This window comes from Carya illinoinensis, chromosome 8, assembly GCF_018687715.1.
Source record: "Carya illinoinensis cultivar Pawnee chromosome 8, C.illinoinensisPawnee_v1, whole genome shotgun sequence".
NCBI lineage: Eukaryota > Viridiplantae > Streptophyta > Magnoliopsida > Fagales > Juglandaceae > Carya > Carya illinoinensis.
In genome coordinates, this window is record NC_056759.1 from 1,661,577 (window position 1) to 1,682,564 (window position 20,988).

Sequence of the window (20,988 nt, forward strand, 5' to 3'; positions counted from 1 at the left end):
AGAAGAATAAACTAAAAAAAATAAAAAAATAAAAAAATAAAAAAAATGTTCGGTGTGTGAGCTTACGTGTAGTAAAACTCTTCTACAAATACATCTAAATTTATCTTAACATCTAAATATATCTAAATTTATTTTAAATAAACTCTACAAAACTTACTCTATTATCTCAATTTACTATTATTTATAAAGAATTCAACTCAACTTAATATTTAAACGTGGAAACGATGTTTGAGCATCTAAAACTAGAATAATCAAGTTTTGCCGAAGAAATGTGAAACGGACAACGGTGCAGGTTGAAGTAGGAAAGCCCAAACTCATTGCCATTTTGTAAAAGTTAATTAGGCCCATTTCATGTGCACTTCAATACTTCAATATAAAAGCAGTTCGAGTCGGGGGAAACGTTTCAGAACTTCCAGGCAGCTTTCCCTCTCAAATTCCCGTCCCGCCCGTAGAAGTCCGATTCGCAAAACTCTCCCAGAGAGGAAAGGAATGGCGACCTCGCCACCTCACTCGGATGCTCAACTCCTTCCTGCTCCGGAAGCTGACTCTCAGCTCTCCTCTCTCGTCTACGGTCAGTTGCTTGTCTCTCGCTGTCTATCCTAAATATAATTTGGTGATGTCGAGAAATTTCACATGGTTTGGAAGGGAAAAAAGAGAGTTAAAAATTCTCACTGTGATTAATCTGTCAAATTACGTTTACTACTTTGGTTGTACGATCCCTTCGATTTTATTTCAGCAAAAGGAAGGAACAAAAGTGCTTTCCAAAACGCCAAAGAGTTCGTTAGTAATTGAATTCCTTCAAGCTTAATGAAAATGTGAGAAGCTTTATTTTATCGCATAAAATGTTAAGCTCTCTCTCTCTCTCCAATGTTCAAGAACTGTGTGGATTTTTATTTTTTTTCATTTTCCTTGTAATAGACATCGCACCAGGCGTTTTATTTTTATTGTATCATAGATTCTTGCTAATTATCCACCAATACTTGAATAATTGGTGATATTTCAAAGTTGAACCAAATCTGCCAATGCATCTTCTGTGTCTCTAAGTTTTTAATATGCGACGTTTCTTGCCAACGTTTTCTTTAAGAAAACATTTATTAGCTCATCAAGTTCTTATTGATTTCATGAACAGTAGAGTCATTATCCAAACTAGAGACTGAACTTGTCCGTCCGTACGTAGTATCTGAGAAATAGTGGATCACGTCACATCTGCGCAGATTCTCTTTCTCACCGTGTGTATTTTTATACTGGTTCATTTATAAATGATAAAGCATATTAAAACAGTTTCGAATTACTGAAGCCTTTCCAATCAGAGGTCGTGGGTTTGATGCTCACACCAACCAAAATCCTTTTTGCTCTAGTTGAGTCAGCTACACGCTTGATTTGCTTCCATTTTGACGACAAGTAGAGTTTATAAATGAAGATTCCTAGATCCTGCGCATTTTTTCCTTCAAACTTGATGTTGCTTTTACTGAATGCAGATATGTTGCAACAATTCCAAGGGGCAATGGAGAGCATGCTTAAAATGATTAAGTGAGTTTGTAATTAGCACTACTAAGTTGATAGATATTGCTTCTTATCACTACCATACTCTGCAGTGAGATTGATCAAAACTCTACTGGAATAATGGAAGAGATGGAGAAATGCAAAGATTCTGCTCTTGAGAGGAAGAGGACCTTGGAGGAAGAGAAGGAACGATTTCAGAAAGCTGCTTATACTGTCTTGGACATGCTCAACAGCGGAGATTAAAAGTTGTAAGTGGTACTACTTTCCACCGGTAGCCCTTTGAGTCTTGATGACAGATATGAATTCAAAGAGAACAATGTCATGCTTCTGAAATACTTGGAAGATGGTTGAAATCATCACTTGCCCATGGCAATGGATTACTAAGGTGGCATTTGATCAAATATTATGTTAGTGTTCAAAAAATAAACAAGTGGTCATTCTCTCTTAAAGCCCTCAACTCCTCCACTTCTGAGCCATCAGCCATGAGAACTTTGCTTCCTCTTTTGCCAAACTTTTTCTCTGCATTGACAAAATGTAAGAGTATATCAGTCTGGTGAGTCCTCTCTTGTTTAATTCAAACGAATAGTGAATCAGTAAATTGACATAGAGTGAGAGTAGAAAATTAATAATCCCTGTAGTCTAAATAATTTGGACATATGTCAAAGCACTGAACCCTAGCCCATCTATGGTTGACTCAGGAGATCTCATTAATTCAATTTTATATAGTCACAGTCCCTCTGATTTGTTGGTGAAACATTTAAAATGTATTTTGGACTTGTATGTTTTCTGCCGAGGATATCTCACAGTATCTTGATAGTGAATCATTGATTGGTTAAGTCCTTTAGCATGTCTTCTAGTAATGATTCATGAAAAATACTAGCATTTGAGAATCTTTTGGAGGTATGCATGTGTGGTAATACCTGCTAATCTGAAAAGGCCTTCTATTGAGTCAGGCAGATTTATAAGCTTTCCCATCATGTCATCTTCCTTTGCATTTTCATTCGGATGATGCCCATGGACTATCACCCTTATGGAAAATGTGCTTGTTATTGATTTAGAAGTTTCTTCTGTTCCTGCAAGACAGTAGCTTGAATTCTACAGAAGTTCACAAATTCCTAAGAGTTCTTAAATTAGCATTTATTTAGAAAAATCTGTAGCAATCTTGACTTGTATCTGTTGGTTGCAAGCCCAGTATGTTATGTGCACTAATTGAAGGATTGATCCAAGGGGCAGCCAGTATGTTCTGCTCATGAAAGTATGCCAGTTGTGGGTAATCATGAGAAACCAAGCAGGGTCTGGGACATTATATGTAACTCTTACCTGATAGTCCGCGTCTCACCTACATCCGAGTTAAAAAGTGTGCACTAATACTAATAGCTGTCTCTTAATTTTATATTGAATGAGGCTTTAGGTTACCTTCTACATTTGGATCCCCATGATAACTTGAGGCTTCATGATCGTGATCGTGCGTGCCCTCATTTGGCGCTGTATGCTGCAAAGAATATGCGTTGATTATCATTGCCAAATTATTACAACTGGAATTTGTAACAGTGCCTGGGAAACAATGACATGTCTGTAACCGGAATGACAAATAGATCAGAGGATGACATGTTCACGAATAGCTAGGATTGCATTGTACCTGTCTAAGTGCCACAGAATTTCTCTTACCTGTTAAAAGTTTGTTTTCCTGTATATATGGAATGAAGACTCAACTTTGGTGAAGTTTGAGTTTTTTTTTTTCTTCCTTCATTGCCCCCCTCCCTCCTCTCCCATTTTGTACGGAAGCATTCCCATCAAAATTGAGGTTAAAATGGTAAAGTTTTAAATCCTTCCTTTTCCCTTTAAATGCATTACTTTCCTTTCTGGGACATTCTCAAATATTCTGTTTCTAAAAGGGGAAGTTCTTCCATCTTTAATTCCCTACGTTACACTTGTTTTTTCTTGAAAAATAAAAACAGATTCTTATTTGCATTTGTCAAGCTGTGGTCCATTTGTTATATGAGAATATTTTAACCATTTTAGATATTTTAGAACACAATATCAACTTACTATAATTGAAAGTACTTATATATGACATATTGACCCCTTAAAATTGTGGTGCAAAATGAAGTCACAGGTTCAATCTTTTTTCTGATATAATGAATGTATTTTGTTTAGTTGGCATTCCAAGGATGTGGTAAATCTTGCTCATTAACACCCAAATAAGAAGAATCAGGTCTGCAAGCATAGTGTATATATGGAAAATTAAAGATTATATACCTCTGTGGTCAGGCCACCTAGCAATTCTGTTACATAGGGTATTTCCTCTAGCATCTCTTGTTTTAAGCCCTTCAAGTACTGTGTGGAAAAGTCAGTATAAACAAATACATCTGACATTAGAGTGAGATATAAAAATATAAAGAAGGAAGAAAGAATGGATTCTACAGCTGCCAGCTATATTTTGAAGCCAAAATCCATGGCTAAAATTGCTTTGTGTTCAGATCATGATATCTATCCATACAAAAATAAGGTCTTGCTTTATTTTCACACCAAACCATAAGGGTTCTTCTGCTGTGTCAATATCAAAGCAACCCTACATGTGCTTGTTTAAAAGTTGTTTCAACTTCTTTAAGTCTCCATATGGACTTTCCAGGGAGAAGTAATTTTCCCTATGACTTCTTTTGTGATGCCTGATCTGTTTAATTTCTTGATAAAGCATTGATTCTGATTATAGCTGAGAATAGAACAGATCCCAATTTTTAAAACCTGAATGAAGTTGGAGATAATTGTCTTTCCATCTTCACTATATGGTTGCAGCATTTGCTTGAAATCATGATGACTGAGTCTAATGACCTGGGACAGCCTCCTGGTTCTCACTGTAAAAGGTTGGGGGATATTGAAAATCACCCCAATTTCCCCAGCCATGTCTGCAGATCCGAGCTTTGACAAAAACTGAAAAACTCATATGAGTTCATTCAAATAACATAAAAATTGTGTTGGGTCACTTTCAGAAAGGTTAATGGTTTGCTGCTTAAAATATGAGCAGAATCTCCCCGGCATCATCTCTTTTCTTTTTTGTGTTAGTTTTGAGGGGTGATCTTTTGGAACTCTCTGCTCTATGCCAATTTCAGTCTTGTTTTTTATTTTTGCTATGTAATTTTATCGTGCGCAATTTTATATATCGTGTTGATAGTTGTGATGGACACTTTTCTTAATGAGTATATTCCCCCATCATGGACCTGGTTTACACTATATTTTTTCAATTTTCGATTGCAGGTTGCTGTTGAAAGTGTATAGTGACAAGAATTGGTCTTTTTTTTTTAGAGAAAATGTGGCCTTTCAGCAAGTCTGATGTGGTTTGTTGCATCTTCTTGTAGATACACTAAAAACTATCAGTAGTCTGTCAGATGTAGTTTTGATCCAGAATTTGCATCAAGGGCAGGACAGTCTCTCTATGATTGTTCCTCTTCTTAAATTCTTATTTTGTGCAAAAATATGTGATTTCCTATTAAAATTTGTAAGCCTTTTTTTTTATTTGTTCACTTTGATGTGATGTGAATGAAATCTCTGGGTTACATGATGATTAGGATGTACAATGCAACATAAGTTTCAAGAGAATTACTTTTTGTCTGAATTATATCTGCCTATTAAATTGAGAATTTGTTACCTCATGGTGGTTTTTCCTTTAGTGAGAGAGAGAGATGCTATACCTGCTCTGTTCCATTCTTGTATGTCAGTATGTCCTGCACTTTCAGATATGGTTCAGATTTTGCACCTCAGATTGTATAGAATGGGAATGCCATAGGGAGGGAGGGAGGGAAAGATGGTATACCACTGCTCCTGATGCTAAGATGTAGAAATCTGTTGCTATTTCATTTTGTAAGATAATTTCCACCTTAGGTGGAAAATATTCTGCTTTCATCTCTGTCACCTGTGAGAAGAAATTACACCAGGTACTAAGAGAGCAGCTTTCTTGAATTAAAGATCGATTTTTCCTGCTTAGTACTCTGATTTTCTTATTTGTTACTGGTGAACTGGAGATCCTGTGGTTTTACCCTAAAGTTCCATAGACATATGGAACCTTCATGATCAATATAAGTTGTTTTCAGTAATCATGCTGACTAATCTTAATCTTTTCCCTAGTTGCAAAAATTTCATCAGATTATTACTGTCATTATTACTACTAGTATTAGTAAAAACATCACCCATCAACACGCTATAATGCAAACATTTTCTTGGATTGAGAGGGAAGAAAGATATTTACCAATTGAGCAATGAAGTCTTCTGAGACTCCTTTGAATAGGTAGGTGTTTTCAGCAGTTCTGCGGAAAAGGTGCTGGGCAACACTTGATCTTATTGCCTTGGGCAGGTTCTCCAGCACTGCTTCCTGCTTTAGCTCTGCTGTCTTGAATTTGAGTTGCATGTGTGCCAGCATTTGTTCTCTCAGGCCTTCTGGGAGTCTATTTTTGCTTCCATAGTTTAATATCTGATTGATGGCCTCTCTCTGCAAACCCATCATCCAAACAATTTCAGTGTTCAAACACTAGCTGAGACCAAAATGCATATATGGGTTTTGTAGTAGGTTGACATCTTTTTCAAGAATTGAGCAATCCAATTCATTTTACAAAACAAGATGTGGTTGGACTTTTGCTTTAGATGTACTTTTTTTAAAAAAAAAAAAAAAAGGTTTTGCTTTAGATGTTTGGCTTATTTTCAATTCCATAGGAATAATCTTGAGAGCCCTGAGCTTGTTAATGCTCTTACTCTTCCTAGAAGCTTTAGGTTAGGTTTGGATAGTGAGTTGAGATGAAAGTTGAATAAAATATTGTTAGAATATTATTTTTTAATATTATTATTGTTTTGGGATTTGAAAAAGTTGAATTGTTTATTATATTTTGTGTTGGAATTTGTAAAAGTTGTAATGATGAGATGAGATGGGTTGAGAACGCCTCTCAATCCAAATCGAGCCTTAGTGATTTGGTATAGAATACCGACAATCCAGTACAAGTAGTGCTTCTATAAATGTCTAACAGTTCTTTTAGGCCACTGATTGGAAACCCTAAACTTTAATTGATCAAATATAAATAAACTATATTTTTTTATTAAAAAAAGATCAACTGGAAGAGGGCAGGAGACTTTACCATGGCAAATGTTCGGGCAGTGCCGTGGACAATGAGATTTGTCATATTTCCAATAAGATAAGCAGTGAGGCTAATGTTGAATAGCATGTATAACATATTGAAAATCTTCTCCCCTGTATTCACTGCATGCAGGTCTCCATAGCCAACGGTGGTGAGGGTGACAATCGACCAGTACATGGAATAGGTGTAGCCTAACCAGATGCTCCTGTGCTTGAAATCGTGGACCAGTGATCCAATCCATGTATTCTCTGGCTGTCCATGACTGGAGGCAAGCCAGTAATAGAAGCAGCCTGCTGAATGCACTGCAAATAGTGTAACCTGCGATGGATTAGTGAGAATCCGTGATGAAAACTCTTGAGGTAAGACAATTTCACTTTTGAATGAAGTTTGCATGGCATAAAGAAGTAAAGATGAAGGTATAGTTGAATAGAGGTAGATACTTACGGCTATCAGCTTGCAGTATCTTGTCCAATAGTAGCTGAAGCGTGTGTCTTTCTCTAGCCTGGAGAAGATCAAGTGCTAATTAGAAATGATAAGTTGCTCTTGCAGCTTGATGCTTTATACATACAAGAGTTATATTTACAGGTGACGTGGAGGACACATTCTCGTCATTGTTGATATGTCAGATTGAAATTTTTTATAAAATTTTCTGCTAAATCAATTCTAACCATATCAACAATGTAGAATGTGTTCTCCACACTAGAATGTACCTTGTGAAGAGTTCACTGACACGCCTGAGTCGCCATAGGCGAAGCAGGTTGAGGAAGCCAAATACGTCACCTCGGTTCACCTTGCCAGTGAAGATTCTGTATAGAAACTGAAATGGCAGGGTTGAGGCTACGTCCATGGGTAACCATAATTTTTTGACGTACCTGATAGGGCACCATTTTAATGGGTTAGAGCTTGACATGCATTCATGTTTCTACTCAAGCATTTAAATAGAAGGAAAATATATGAAAATGAAAGGGTGAGAAACCTAATAAAAATCCCATTACGCCTAACATAACAGATTAACGGTTGAAATCTGAAAGCTTAGAAAGGAGGGTCTCATCCATTCTACTTGAAGTTACTTCTATAACCTTTTCAATTAAAAATTGGGCATACCTTCTTCATTTATTAGGATTAAATCATTTGGTCTGTGTACTCCAAATCATTTCAAAAAAATAAACTCTTAATTTCAACAAAACGATAAAATATTTTGCATTTGGAATAAAAATGCCCATTTCATTCATCTTATAACAAAAACGATTAACACCTATAAAATTTTGATACCTGTACTCAGTCTTGCGTTGGGTTTAAATCTATAATATCATCATGTCATGTCTGATAATAAAAACAAAAAATACAACATTGAAAAAATGAAATTTTCAAATTTTTGTTTTAAAATGTATCCATCTTTAAACTCGTTAGGTGTGGCCATATCTTTTGCAGGAGCCCTGTTTTTGCCCGCTGTATGATTAATGTAACACATTTTAAATAGTACAGGCTACATTGTGATACAACATACCTATCATACAAATATATTATACACATGCCGGAGGGTAAAGACAGTTGCCCTTTCGAAATTTTCAAGGGCCTACTATCGTCGTGGCTTTGTTAGGCAAGAAGTCTATAGCTACAGTCCCTGGATTTTTGTAGACCCCTTTTCTACGCTAATGGGTCTACCTCTAACTGGCATGATAAAGACAAAATTAACAACGTGATCAAGAATCTGAACATTACTAAAATCCCCACCTACGCCAGCTCAACCCATTCATCCAACGGTCCTATCAATTCATGTAGGTCACGTGGGCATGTATGGTTCGAATATTTCTCGTGATTAAATTTTGGAGTGAAGCTCATTTATAAAATAAAAATAAAAATTTTATGTGTAATTATTTTTGTGTATTCTACTGATGTGATTAGCCGCATATTAAAAAAAAATATAACTAATTATATTAATAAAATGCGTAAAAAATATGTAAGAGTAAGTGGACGTAACATTAAAATGCATAAATAAAACAAAAGTGTTACTTGCCTTAAAGCAATCTTCTTGCGATCATCGACGAGGAGATATGTTGACTTATCCAAGTAAGCAACGAAGAAAGTTAAGATTATATCAACGACAAAAAAGGCATCTACTACTAAATCAACAGGCTGGAGTGATCCGGTTGCGACCTTTCCAAAGGCTAACTCGAAAGGCGATGCCCATGCTGAGTAAACCACTAGCACCACCAGAAATGTTTGCCACAACCTGCGCTAGCCCCCCACTACTATTTTTATACAGATTCTCAATAAAATTCACAAGAATTTAGGCCAAAAGTTAGGGATCATGAAGAAGTGGATATGATTCATCATAATAGTAACTGTTGTAGAGAGCCAGAGTTGGCATTGAAATATTGTACGTCCCCTCAGGTTGGGACAGCCTCAAAAAACTATCGTTTTCTCTATCTATTTCATCGCTTTTAAGCACTACTCTAAAAGCGACCAGACCCATTTTTTCGTTTTAAAGAGAAGTTTAATGAATGAAAAACATATATGCAAATAGAACTGCATGGACTGGAGCTATATATAATCCCTCCCCGAAACATCAAAGCTTTTAAAATAGTCACCAGGACTCAACCTATTGTAGCAGAGTCACTTTTATCCATTCATTTTAGCACCAAAACATACATATATTGGGAAAGAAGAGATCAGGATTCTGGAAAACTACTGCCGTTTTAAACATCACCTGTATCTGCGATCGTAGGGAGCAATTACATATTTCTTGAGCTGCGAGTGCCCTTCATCCACGATGGTTCCAAAAGCTGGTAAAAGACTGCTGGAAACTGAGGTCAAGTTCTTGATTTCGCCACTGGAATGCCTTCTGAATAGCAAAGGTAGAGGTGACCTCGTTTCTGACATCTTTAGTTCTTGATTCTTAGCTCCCCGATTTCTATTTCCACAATATTAGTGCACTTATAATGGGATTTTATCTATCTATATATATATATATATATTATATATCAGAATGCTAAATCTAGCCATATAATTTGATCTTGTAAATGTTTTCAAATCTGTGCTGATTAGAATATTAAAGGTGGTAGAGAGCTTTCGTAGGGTACATTATTTAGTGTTATAATACTGATTTGGATTCGTGCAGTGATAATTTAATTTAATTGGGTTTGACTGATTGTATATTGAAGTAATCGCATTAAATTTGCGGGAAAAAAATAAAGAATTAATATTGCTGGCTCTCCAAGTCATAAAAGAACGCTCAACTAATATGTAGTTATACTGGTTTGAACACATTCTCACCGCCAGATCATCTGATTTTCGATGTTGTAATTTTTTTACGGTTCTGATCAAGTATCAAATTCATGCATGCTGATGCTGCTACAACTGCTAGCATAAATTGTTTAAGCCAATATATAGGGGTTGAAAAAACCGATGCAATTTATATTGTCATTGATGATCTATCTGCCGTTTACTTTATGCCAAAAAAACTATAGTAATTGGAACGATGGGTTTTCTCATATTGTGTCTGTGTCTAGACAGATACTGACGCAAACTACAATAATTGAGATCTTTTTCAGAGCTTAAAAAAAATTGGGACGGTTATTTTTTCTTTTTTCAGATATTAAATAATCTTTCATTTTTCCTCATTTACAACAAGTATGAAACTAGCTTTTTTTGTGCGTTGGGAGGGGAATGAGTTCTTGCCATGACGGTTTTTTTTTTTTTTTTTTTTAATCCCTTCTTTGTTTCAGGTATCAAACTGTTTTTTTTTTCCAAGTTTTCCTGTGATCAATTGTTGAGTACACTGCTTTCTATATTTGGTATCAAATCACTTGCATTTAGGTTTCAAATTCCTACTTTTTAATTTGAACATAAGCTGACTTTTTTTAATTTAGTAAGAAGAAGGATAATAATAATAAATAAATAAATAAATAAAAATAATAGGGCGGAGGAAGGTCCAACAGCTCTTGGACATGATGTATAGGGACATCAACATTAGGTTTTTTTTTTTTTTTGTAAAAAAGTGGAGAGGAGCGGCCAGTGTAATTTTCTTATCTGGATATGACCATAAAAGCTCTAATTCGTTACAACATATTCAGTTTGAATCATAGTTAGTGATCTTGAGTAAAGCAGCCTATCACTGCAACTCCACCAATGTACTAGGTTGCAAAAACTGTCAAGATTTTGATTCACAAGTTTTGTTAAAACAATCGAATCCATAATTTGAAATAAGGGAAGAAGGATCTTTTACCAAGTAGACTACCTTGGTGGCCATTGACATTAGGGTGGGTTTTTTAGCTATATGCACTATTTATGACGTGGAAAAAGCTAGGGATCATTTTTTTCAGTTTTTTTTTTTTAACTTAGTAATTAATAAAATATTATTTAACAATATTATAAATTTTTTATTTTTTAAATATTTAAAAGTACTGAAAAATAATATATAAAAAAAATTAAAATAACCTAGCAGAACCTCCGGTGGTGGGCGTAGACCCACCCCTATGACATAATAACTGGAACCGATTCAATATTCCGGCCCATAATTTTACCGATCCTGAATGGCCCACGTTTTTGCTCCCATTCTCAAGTTTCCTTTAAACCATGAACGTCAACGAGTTGACAAACATCAAAGGGACCGTATTTGTGCACACACGTTATGACTAATTTCCTTTTCTTTTTCTATATTTTGTTTATTGTGTCAAATTGTCAATTTCAGATATTATATGAGCAACTTGTGATGAGATGATTCGGGACTTCTTGCAATTCCAATTGTGCGTTGTGGTGGCATTTTCTCCGCATGTTTTTCTAACACTTGTCCCCAAAGTATACAGTTATTGAAATACACAATTTTTATTATTTATTTTATAATTTAATGCTCTTATTACATGTGGCTAAACTTACTTTTAATAAATAGGTCTAACACATGAAAAAGATAATTAAATAAATAAATTATGGAATTAAAGTTCAAATTCATGACCTTTGTTCTTGTATGTAAAATCATAATTTATCTTAAAAATTTAAAATAATTAAAGGGGGTAAATTTTATTAGTTAATTTATATTTAACCATTAACCATGTCATCTAGGCCAATCTAAAAATACTCAAAATCTCTATCAATTTGAAGCCCGTGATGTAAAAATATATTGTTTCCTAACTGGTTTAGGGAAAGGATTTTGCTACACAACCTCCCAACACCCTAACATCTCACCTTTTTTTAATTTTTTAATATTTTTGTAATATTTTTTTTGAATTTATTCTTTTTAAATTAATTTAATTATTTTATTCATTATTTATATATTAAATATTTGATAAAAGATAAAATAATAAAAATTAAAAAAAAAGTGGGGTGTTGGAAGGTTGTGAAGATTTTTTGTTAGGGAAAAGTGAAAAGAAAATAAATCATACAATAGACCTCAAAATAATACAAATTGTCGTAACATTTTTCCTTTTTGCACTTTCCTATCTATTTTTCTCAAGAGAAATTTGAAATAAATGTAATTATATAAAAAAATTTAATATTTACAATCGTGAATGTACAAATATCACATAAATTTTTTTAAAAAATTTGACTAAATACAATACCCATATAAAAAACTAATTCTTTAATAGTAAATTTCATTATTTTTCAAATAGATTATACTGCGCTTGAACTCTCTCTAATTATATCTAACATTATTTATGATAGTCGAGGGTAAAAATATAATTTTCTTAAAAAAATTTAAGAGCTTTTGTATAGGAGAAATAGCTTGTATTTTAAGAAGAGCCTTATGAACTCCAATTATAGAGTAATGTACATCTGATTGTGAACATGGATGACAAACATGGATGAAAATAGAATTTGTAGCACAATCTCAAAGAGCCAGATAAGGGTCGAGATATAAATTCTGAAATTACAATGGTTTAAATGAAAATTTCGATTTTGATAGTCGCAAATTGAAAAAGCGGATGATAGGCAGGGATACAAATGCAATTAAAAAACAAAGTTTTTTTTAACCTCCGTCCGAGTGGTGGTAGTAGCCTAGTAGGGTAACTTCAAAACGGCACGATTGATTGAGAGAGGGAAAGGAAACTGAGCCGAAAAGACGACATGGCGGCCTCTGAAATTAACCCTAGAATTGTAGAAAGCTAACCCAACTTTAACCGCGATCTCCAACCCGAGGTGAAACTGATTTAGGCGGGAAAATCTTCCAGAAAACTTGCGCGGCACGACTCCTTCGGCTCCCTCTCTTCATCAATCCGGTATTGCACAATTCTCGTTCCCCTCCAGCTTCACTTTTAAAAGCTACCATGATTAGCGGTCGTCGGACCCGTTCTTCGACGACGAGCGAGGCCGTCGGGAAAGGTGCTTCGACGACGACTGAGGCCGTCGGGAAAGATGTGCTGCCAGTGGCGAAAGAAGGAAGCGCGGACCAGCCAGTCGTGCTTCTGGACGATTCTCGTTTCGAATCGGAGGTTGCAAAACTACGTAAACGATGGGAACTAGCCTCCGTTTTCAATTTCCTCAGCGTAAGATCACCTACTTATCCTCTTAAATTGTAATTAAGAATGTACGTTATTTCTGACTTTTAGAGTGAGAGAGAGGGGGGTGGATCTTGAATGGCGGACTTTATAGGTAGATAGAGAGGACAACTGAACGTGACTCTGTTGACAGGTTTTTGAACCAGTGATTGGAAATGATCTGAAACTCTCAGCGGAAGAGATTGAGAACGGTTTAATCAAGACTAACAGATCAAACGCTCAGCTTCACATTGCGCTTTTGAAGGTTCTCCATTAGTTTTTGCTATCATGCATGTCGATATTAGCTTCATTGCTGGAAGATTCATTATTGTCAGAACTATCACTGAAATAGATGGCATCTCTACTATTGCTAATCTGCGCTGAGTGAAACATCTGCTTGCTTATCTGATGGTATTCATATCGTGATCAGTTTCATAAGATGAAAGAGAAGAGGTTGTTTGAGTTCCTTTCTTAGCGTGACTTCCTTTTTTTTTTTTTTTTTTTTTTTTTTTTTTTTTTTTTTTTTCTCTTTCTCGAACCTGTTGAGTGGTATCATGAAATTCGCGTGATTCGAAATTCATGGCAGTGGTCAGTTTCGATGGAAATTGGGACAACCAATGCGTCGGACAAGTTGTATATGGTACAGACGACGGAGGGTATTTTGAGATACCCTGTAATGAATCTGGTTTTATGATATAAAGTTTACTTTTTGGCTTGGATTTATGTCGATACGTACTCAACATAGTAATAATACTGCGGCAAGCCAATGAAGTATAATGCTAATTGTTTAAGAGAAGTACTCTGTTTTAAGATGATTATTACTCTTCATAAACTATGATGCAAGATGAATAGTTCGAGCAGGATGCGGATGGCAGTTTTTTTTTTTTTTTTTGGGGGCATATTGCCATATTCAAGCTAGGCAGTATAGAAAATAATGAGTTGTAGCTAATTCCAAATGTGACAAGAACCAAAACACTCTAGGTTTGATTACTTACTAAAAGAAGTCCGTTTTGGTTTCAAGTTCTCTATTTTCTATAGCAAACTTGCACACCTCTCAATTTTTCAAAGAATTCTTCAGATTTTCCATCCCTTTAATCTCATTTACATGGCCCAAATTCTTTCCAGGGAATACCACCTGTAAGTAAAGTATTGAATGGTTCTGATGCATGGGTGACTGCTCTTTGTAAGAAACTTGCTATGTGGTGGCCATGGGTAAGTTGTCACAGCAATCATGCTTTTGTGTACCATTCTTATCCCCTTTATAAAGAGGATGACCTAACAATTTGGACCCTTTCTTTCCTCTTGCTGCAGGTAGCTGAAGGGAAAGTTCCATTAATGGCAGCTAAGGGGTATTTAATCATGCATTTCTCATGCTTAATTTGACAATGTTTATCTGATGCCACTTTCTGAGGCCAAAGTATTTTTCTGCTGTTTCTTGTGCAGGGAGGAGATATCCAGATACAAAGAACTCGATCCAACAGATCGTTTATTGATCTTGAAGGCGCTTTGTGAAGTCCGAGCTGATGTGATACATCCTGCCTTTTCTTATTGTATTTTGTTTCTAAATTATTTACGATTATTCTGCATGCTTTCTAACTAGTGATTTAACCTTTTCTGTTGTTTGCATACAAATGGTTTTTTGTTTCCTTCTCTCTTTACAATATACTTTTACTTTCAATTTGCCACCACTTTTCCTTTCTTTTTCTTTTTTTTTTTTTTTTTTTTTTTTCCCTTTCTAGTTAAGGAGATTTTCAAAAGAATAATATGTTGGATGTATTTTCATAACACATGCTTTTTGTTCACAGCAACAAGATGCACTCTCTTACATAAATGATGCTTTAAAACAAGGAAATCAAATATCTTGTTTTCGCAAAGATAAAATAGGAGGAGATGGAAGTGGGACTTTCTATTGGTAAGTTTTATATATATTGTGAATTATACATAATTATTAGAATGATTGGTATTGATGGTTCTTACCATGGTAGGTACGATGGGAACAAAACTGTTGGACATAGATTATACAGGGAAGTAAATATATATCAGTCAAAGAGGAATTCTAATAGTAAACGATGTTTAACCCCACCAGCTATCAGTTGTCAATGGGAAACTATTGCAACCAATCTTGAGGAATTTCGTAAAGTTGTGGTAAGCCTGAATTTTCTGTTTTTCATAGGCTGGGGCCCTTAATTCACTTCGTCTATTGCTGGCAATTTCAGGATGAACTCTCATGTAGCAAAGCTGTAGCAGAAGTTGATGTTGTTAAGACAATTGAAACTGATGCAATTCCCATTCTCGAGAAACTTCAGAAGGTAAAGTAAATTTCACCAGTTTAAAGCTTGTGTAGTCATTTGTTCTTCATCTTGGTTATGACTAGATTTGTTATTATATCCCACAGAATAAAGAAAGGGCACTCAAACGAAAGCAAAGGCAAGATATGCTCCTGAATAGTTTTAGTCATCCTCATATTGCTGGAATTACTCGTTCTTGTCGAACTCGTAATCCTATCAGCTACACATTTGGTACGATGTGAATTTAGTTATTGTTGCTTACATTATGCTGTAGTTGATGAGTATTTCTTTTGTTTAAATATTTTTCTTGAATTTAATTTCTTTTTCATACTAATGGAATACTTTCAATTTTGGAAATATCATGCAGATGAATATGATCGGGCTATTGATGAGGCTATACAACTAACAAAGTAAGAGAGAAGGAACCTTACTATCACATTTATAGATTAATTATTTACATTGTTAGCAATGCCCTGCTATTGATCGAGTTTGACGTGGTGAGGTGGCTCTTTGCACACTTTATTTTGTGAATTTTTTTTTTTTTTTTTTGCGAAGTTTTTTTCCCCAGTCAACTAGGACTTTTAGTTCGTTACATGAGAAAAAGACAAGTTGCTAGGTTTTCTTCCTGGCTACACCTGATCATGGTGGCAAAGTTTCCACCTTCCCTTTTATAGCGGACACAAGAAATTGGACCTGTCGAAAACAGACCCTGTGACCCTCTTAAATGGCACTAAAACTTCCCAAAGATATGCTGTCAGTGTCAGAGAACACATTGGAAAAATTTCGTAGTCTACTGGACATATTTGCTGATGGTTGCCATGTCATGACAGTGCTGAATTCCTCCTGAATTTGGCTAGCTGATGGATATGGACGCGCACACACGATTGGTCTTATGGATAAATTTACCATCCCCTTCATCAGTTAGGAGAAACGTATCTGTGGAACTGATCCTAGTTATACTTATATATATATATATAAAGAACTGGTCCTAGTCCAACAGAGACTTCCAAGAGCAATCTATGAGGATATATGGCTGGACTCGAAAGCTAATATTAATGCTGCATCAGCCAGTGTCCCATGTCATGAAATTTCTTTTAATTAAATCTCTATATTTTTCCATGGATGATGCACGAAGGGATAATTAATCAACAAAAAGGGCAAGGGTTATGGATTGCTAGGCTACGTTTGTTGCATCCAGACTACTGGGTTTCGATGATAAACATAGCAGTGCAGGTAAACATGAAACTGTTTACTTGCATCTTGGTTTGTTCCCCCTTGCCAAGTAGAGCATTAAAACAAGAGAATAACTTCAGACAGGTGTCTCCGTTGTTCTTCAAATAACGGAAACCAATCATAGTGGGCCACGTGGGATACACATATTGTCATTAGTAAGATGTGCTGCAGAGGAAAAAAAAAGGTTCACTGCTCTGTCGAAACCCAGCCCCTTCTCCATCCTCTCTCTCTCTCTCGATTTTGTCGAAGCCCACTACTTTCTCTGTCTCTTTTACTTATTCAATTCACTAAAAATTTGTTTGATTTGTATTTCCAGGAGGCCAATGTGAGCTGAACAGGTAACACTTCGATTTCAAATGAATTCTTTCCTTCCCACTCTGTCGAAGCCATCAAGCCACCGAAACATTAACACACTCCATCAAAGCTCCCTCTCTCTCTCCCTCTCCCTCTCTCTCTCTCTCTCACCGAAAAATTCCCAGAATTATTTTTTATTTGACAACAAACATGAATGGCGATTGTACTGCATATGGTTAACCCACTATAAGATTGTGTGGTTGATTAAAATTAGACCCTGTTTATGGATGTGTTGGGGCAATTTCTTACCTGCAAAATCAAGTATCATAGTTGCAAATGCAACTTGCAGTGGCTCAAGTAGAGATTCTTTGCATCCAAATGCAGCAAGAACCTAACTTACCAACCTAGATAGACCAAGACGAGAAGTCGCTTCTTTTATCTAGCAACTTTAATAACAATATTCCCCCATACCTCGGCTTTGCTTCTTCTAGCACTGTAATCCAAGACCCTCCTAAGAGAGTCTCTTTGGACTTCATATTATCTCCTTGCCTCTAATGAAATTGCCAAGCTGTTCCAATTTTTTTTTTCTTTCTCTTCCATCTTTCCCTTCTCTCATTTCGTTTCCTGTACCGGAAGCCATAGACGTAGCTCAAGTCTGAACACAACAACTAGCATAACAATAAAAATACATGCTTGCGAGAGAGAGGGCGAACGCTGAGCGGTGATGAAGATTGACGAATCACGGAGGCTTCAAGCCACGAGAGGGAAGGAGAGAGAGTTTAGGGATTTACGTGAAGGGAAAGAGATGAATCTGTGAGGATAGAGTACTGCTGTGAGAATAAAGTTGCAGGTCTTGAGGTCCTCGACAGGTAAAATTGCAGATCTTTAGGCCACGAGAAGGAAGGAGAGAGAGAGGTTAGAGGGAAGGAGAGAGAGAGGTTAGGGATTTCGGTTTCTCGAGAGAGAATGAGAGCAGAGAGGGGAGGTCGGGATCCCATGTTGCACGTCTCACGTTGGTTTTGTAAGTATCCCTTACGTGGCGAGTCCTCATTGGTCTCCGATAAGTAAGCTTTGTCGATGACACCTGTTAGAAGCGTTTCTCTTAAAACAAACACCGTATCATGTAAACATTACATTTTTGGAGATAGCTCCCCCAAAATAAAAGGATGTCATCTAGATAATCATAAATGACAAGGCACTTGTTTTCATTGTATATTTTTGTGTCTTATGCTTCATGAATATGCTCTATTACTAAACATGTTTCTATTGCTCTTCTGCTTCATAAATATGCTTGGAGTTAAGATGCTCTGTAACAGAACTATCGTTTCCTACTTGATTGGATTGCAAATTCCGTTATATGAGAGGGATTGATCTTTCTTAATTGTGATGATTCAGAAAGGGGAAAGCTACTCTTGAGCAAAGTCCAGAAAGGGAGGGTGCTGAGCGTGGAAGAAGGAATGGGGTCCAAGAAATGTACACGGGCTCGAAAGACAATCCTGGTGAAAGAGGCGATTCCATGGATAGTGACATCGAAAGTGATGTGCTTCAAGAAGTTGGTATTGACGATGAGAATGAGGATGAGGATTATTATGGAAAAGAAGTTGATATTGATGATGACTGTGACTTGGGATATTCTGAACCGGACAGGAATCGTTCAACTCTTGATTCTCAGAAGGCTAATGATTTCGGTAACCAGAAGCTTGAGGAGACGAGACTGGCTGGAGCCACAGCACATCCTGACTTGAACACCAGAGGCTTGGGTACAAAGAATAGGTTGAGACAAAGACCCACCCGTAATTCTGCCCTTGACTCTCTTGTTATACCTGATTCAGATGATGAAAATGTACCAGGAAATACTTGGGAGTGTCGGGAGATGAATGCCTTTCCCCAGAAGAATGAAGTCAGTGGGCTGAAAAAGACTTGAAATATTATCAGACCTAAGATGATATTCCAGGAACAGGAAGTTTGTACCTCTTATGGAGGGGAATTTTGAAAAAATACGTTTTGTGAAAGTGAAGGTAATGCTAACACGCACGTACGTGTTCTCTCTCCCCCTTGGAACCAGGAACTGGAATTTCTACTCTTGAGCCTGACTTCCAAGATTTTTGCTGCTTTTTAAATGCTTGAAAGAAAGATGGTCCATACAAGGTCGATCGATCCCCGCTTTATACATCCCTCCCAGCTTGTTTCTCTTATTTAACTTTTGATACCTTCAGCTCTGCTGACGACAAATGTAACGACATAAAGTTCTATGAATTAGTGCATTTGTATTTTGTTCTATTGGGATGGAGCTATTTCGTAGATTAAGATTTTCTATAATTTTTTAATTCAAATAATTTTTAGTAAGATTTTCATCAAAAAATAAAAAAGAACTAAAACTGAGCCATACTCGTTCCTTTAAAAAAAGGAAAAGTCTTCTTGCAGGCGCGCGGCGTACCAAGTGGCGCACCAATGCTGATGTGGAGAAAATGAAACGGCGCGTTTCATTGAATGGTGATTTCACTTCCCTCACGAGCGGGAACATATTTGATTTATCTCTCCACGTGCGTTTGACACTTTCCCTCTTTTTTCTTACTAAGTTGCTCGAAGAGTCCTCCCTTCCCATCTGAAATCTCCTCCCCATCAATCTCCCACCACACTCACTCTCACTGAAGACTGACGCTCGAAGAGTCCTCCCTCATCTAGTGGTTTTATCGTTGTTGTTCCTCTACTATGCAGCGTAGATTAGAGGAGTTTTGGAAATCCTAAATCCTTCGTAAAACAAATCTGTGGGCGAGCAGAGCTTTTCACTAATCAATAGCTCTCTCTCTCTCTCTCTCTCTCTCTCTCTCTCTCTCTCTCTCTCTCTCTTGCTTGTGGTTTTTCGATCTATTATCTGTCTCTCGTTTTAACTATTCTTCACTAGCAAGAAAAGCACAGAGACAGCATCGGCAGATCCGTATGGCGCCAGAGCCCGAAGACGATTTGAAGGACGAGAATATCCCTCGTCCACTTGACGAGGATGATATTGCTCTTCTTAAAACTTATGTATGACTTTTCTTTTCTATTTCTCCCTCAAACCCTAAGTTGTGTTTTTTTCTAACTTTCTCTGATTCATAGGCTCTCTGGTTTAACTTTGGATCTTGGTTTTTTTTTTTTAATTTAGGTAGTACAGTTCTTAGTTTTGTCGAAGTTGAATCCAGCTGTTCTCAATATTGCTCCGTCACTTTTCTGCTGACACTCTACTTAGGATCGTGATCGTCTATTTTGGTTTTTTCGATAATTGGAAGCTTTCCTTGTTGCTTCTATTATTGTTTGGTTATGAAGATTATTCCCTAAAAATAATCCAAAATTAGACTACCTGTTATCGATCCATGTTAAAGAATGGGTTTGATTCGTTTTCTTTATATGTCTGATTGATATACAAGTTCTTGATTTTACTGATTAAAAAAAAAAGAAAGATATACAAGTTCTTGATTTGAATGTATGATTTCTCAGTAGAATACTTATTGTCTTGGATGGATTCACGCTGAAAAAGAATGGTTTTCAGAACTGAAGTTTTTTGGGACTCTACGATAGATTTTGTTCTGTGTCTCACTGTACGGTTTAGCTGGTTTTAATCACTAGCAACACGTATTCGCTGGCAATAAACTTGCTATTTTTTCTTTCATCTAAAAAGTTGCTAATTTCTTTCAACAAATTAGAATAGTTTGCAACCTTTTAATCTAAGACCAACCTGTATGCTGGGCTGGTATGAGTTAGTAAACTGTTCTTGATAGAGTCTAAAAAATACAAACATCGCTGACAATATGAGTTAGTAAATTTGTTAAACCAAATTTATTAGTTAGTAAACTGTTCTTGACAGAGTCTAAAATTTATTAGTTAGTGAGTTTTTTTGCTCAAAAATCTTTTCACAATTTTTTCATAGAGAGAGTGCTCAAATTATAATAATGGAAGGTCAAAGATGCCAAGTTTCATCAGGGTTATGACGTTGGCATACAATTAAGTAAGTGAATAATCTTTGTCTACATGTTGGATAAGTTCGTCAATAATTTCCAATAGCATCTTTGGAGTGTACAAGCTGATTTAGTACCTCCT

General features: G+C 36.1%; 3 protein-coding genes across 10 annotated transcripts; 2 read left to right on the plus strand and 1 right to left on the minus strand.

Annotated features, from left to right (window-relative positions):
- The first annotated feature begins 400 nt into the window (after positions 1-400).
- On the plus strand, positions 401-9,760 carry LOC122319353. 6 transcript variants are annotated; one of them, XR_006245063.1, is made up of 5 exons: positions 401-571; positions 1,479-1,530; positions 1,596-1,751; positions 6,756-6,982; positions 9,352-9,760. XR_006245063.1 is itself a non-coding variant. In XM_043137387.1 (4 exons), the coding sequence occupies exons 1-3, from the start codon at positions 490-492 to the stop codon at positions 1,744-1,746; spliced, it is 285 nt and encodes a 94-aa protein (XP_042993321.1). In that variant the 5' UTR covers positions 401-489; the 3' UTR covers positions 1,747-1,758; positions 6,756-9,760. The 6 variants fall into 6 exon arrangements, 5 of the variants coding, with proteins under 5 accessions (XP_042993321.1, XP_042993319.1, XP_042993322.1 ...); XM_043137387.1 differs by having other exon boundaries at positions 1,596-1,758; positions 6,756-9,760; XM_043137385.1 differs by having other exon boundaries at positions 6,756-9,760.
- LOC122319352 (potassium channel KAT3) lies at positions 1,826-9,506 on the minus strand. Of its 2 annotated transcripts, XM_043137381.1 has the most exons (13): positions 9,334-9,506; positions 8,641-8,856; positions 7,334-7,495; positions 7,068-7,125; positions 6,624-6,941; positions 5,747-5,986; positions 5,315-5,413; positions 5,193-5,225; positions 4,249-4,434; positions 3,763-3,840; positions 2,920-2,995; positions 2,424-2,576; positions 1,826-2,022 (listed from the first exon to the last, which is right to left on the minus strand). In XM_043137381.1, the coding sequence occupies exons 1-13, from the start codon at positions 9,504-9,506 to the stop codon at positions 1,919-1,921; spliced, it is 1,896 nt and encodes a 631-aa protein (XP_042993315.1). In that variant the 3' UTR covers positions 1,826-1,918. The 2 variants fall into 2 exon arrangements, with proteins under 2 accessions (XP_042993315.1, XP_042993316.1); XM_043137382.1 differs by lacking the exon at positions 4,249-4,434.
- A 2,831-nt stretch (positions 9,761-12,591) lies between the features above and the next one.
- LOC122274146 (DDT domain-containing protein DDR4) lies at positions 12,592-19,191 on the plus strand. 2 transcript variants are annotated; one of them, XM_043083118.1, is made up of 12 exons: positions 12,592-13,105; positions 13,251-13,361; positions 14,222-14,308; positions 14,408-14,445; positions 14,540-14,621; positions 14,902-15,008; positions 15,082-15,241; positions 15,313-15,405; positions 15,492-15,615; positions 15,752-15,794; positions 18,307-18,684; positions 18,762-19,191. In XM_043083118.1, exons 1-12 carry the CDS (start codon positions 12,887-12,889, stop codon positions 18,808-18,810), a joined length of 1,491 nt encoding a protein of 496 aa, XP_042939052.1. In that variant the 5' UTR covers positions 12,592-12,886; the 3' UTR covers positions 18,811-19,191. The 2 variants fall into 2 exon arrangements, with proteins under 2 accessions (XP_042939052.1, XP_042939051.1); XM_043083117.1 differs by having other exon boundaries at positions 12,596-13,105; positions 18,307-19,191.
- The last annotated feature ends 1,797 nt before the right edge of the window (positions 19,192-20,988 follow it).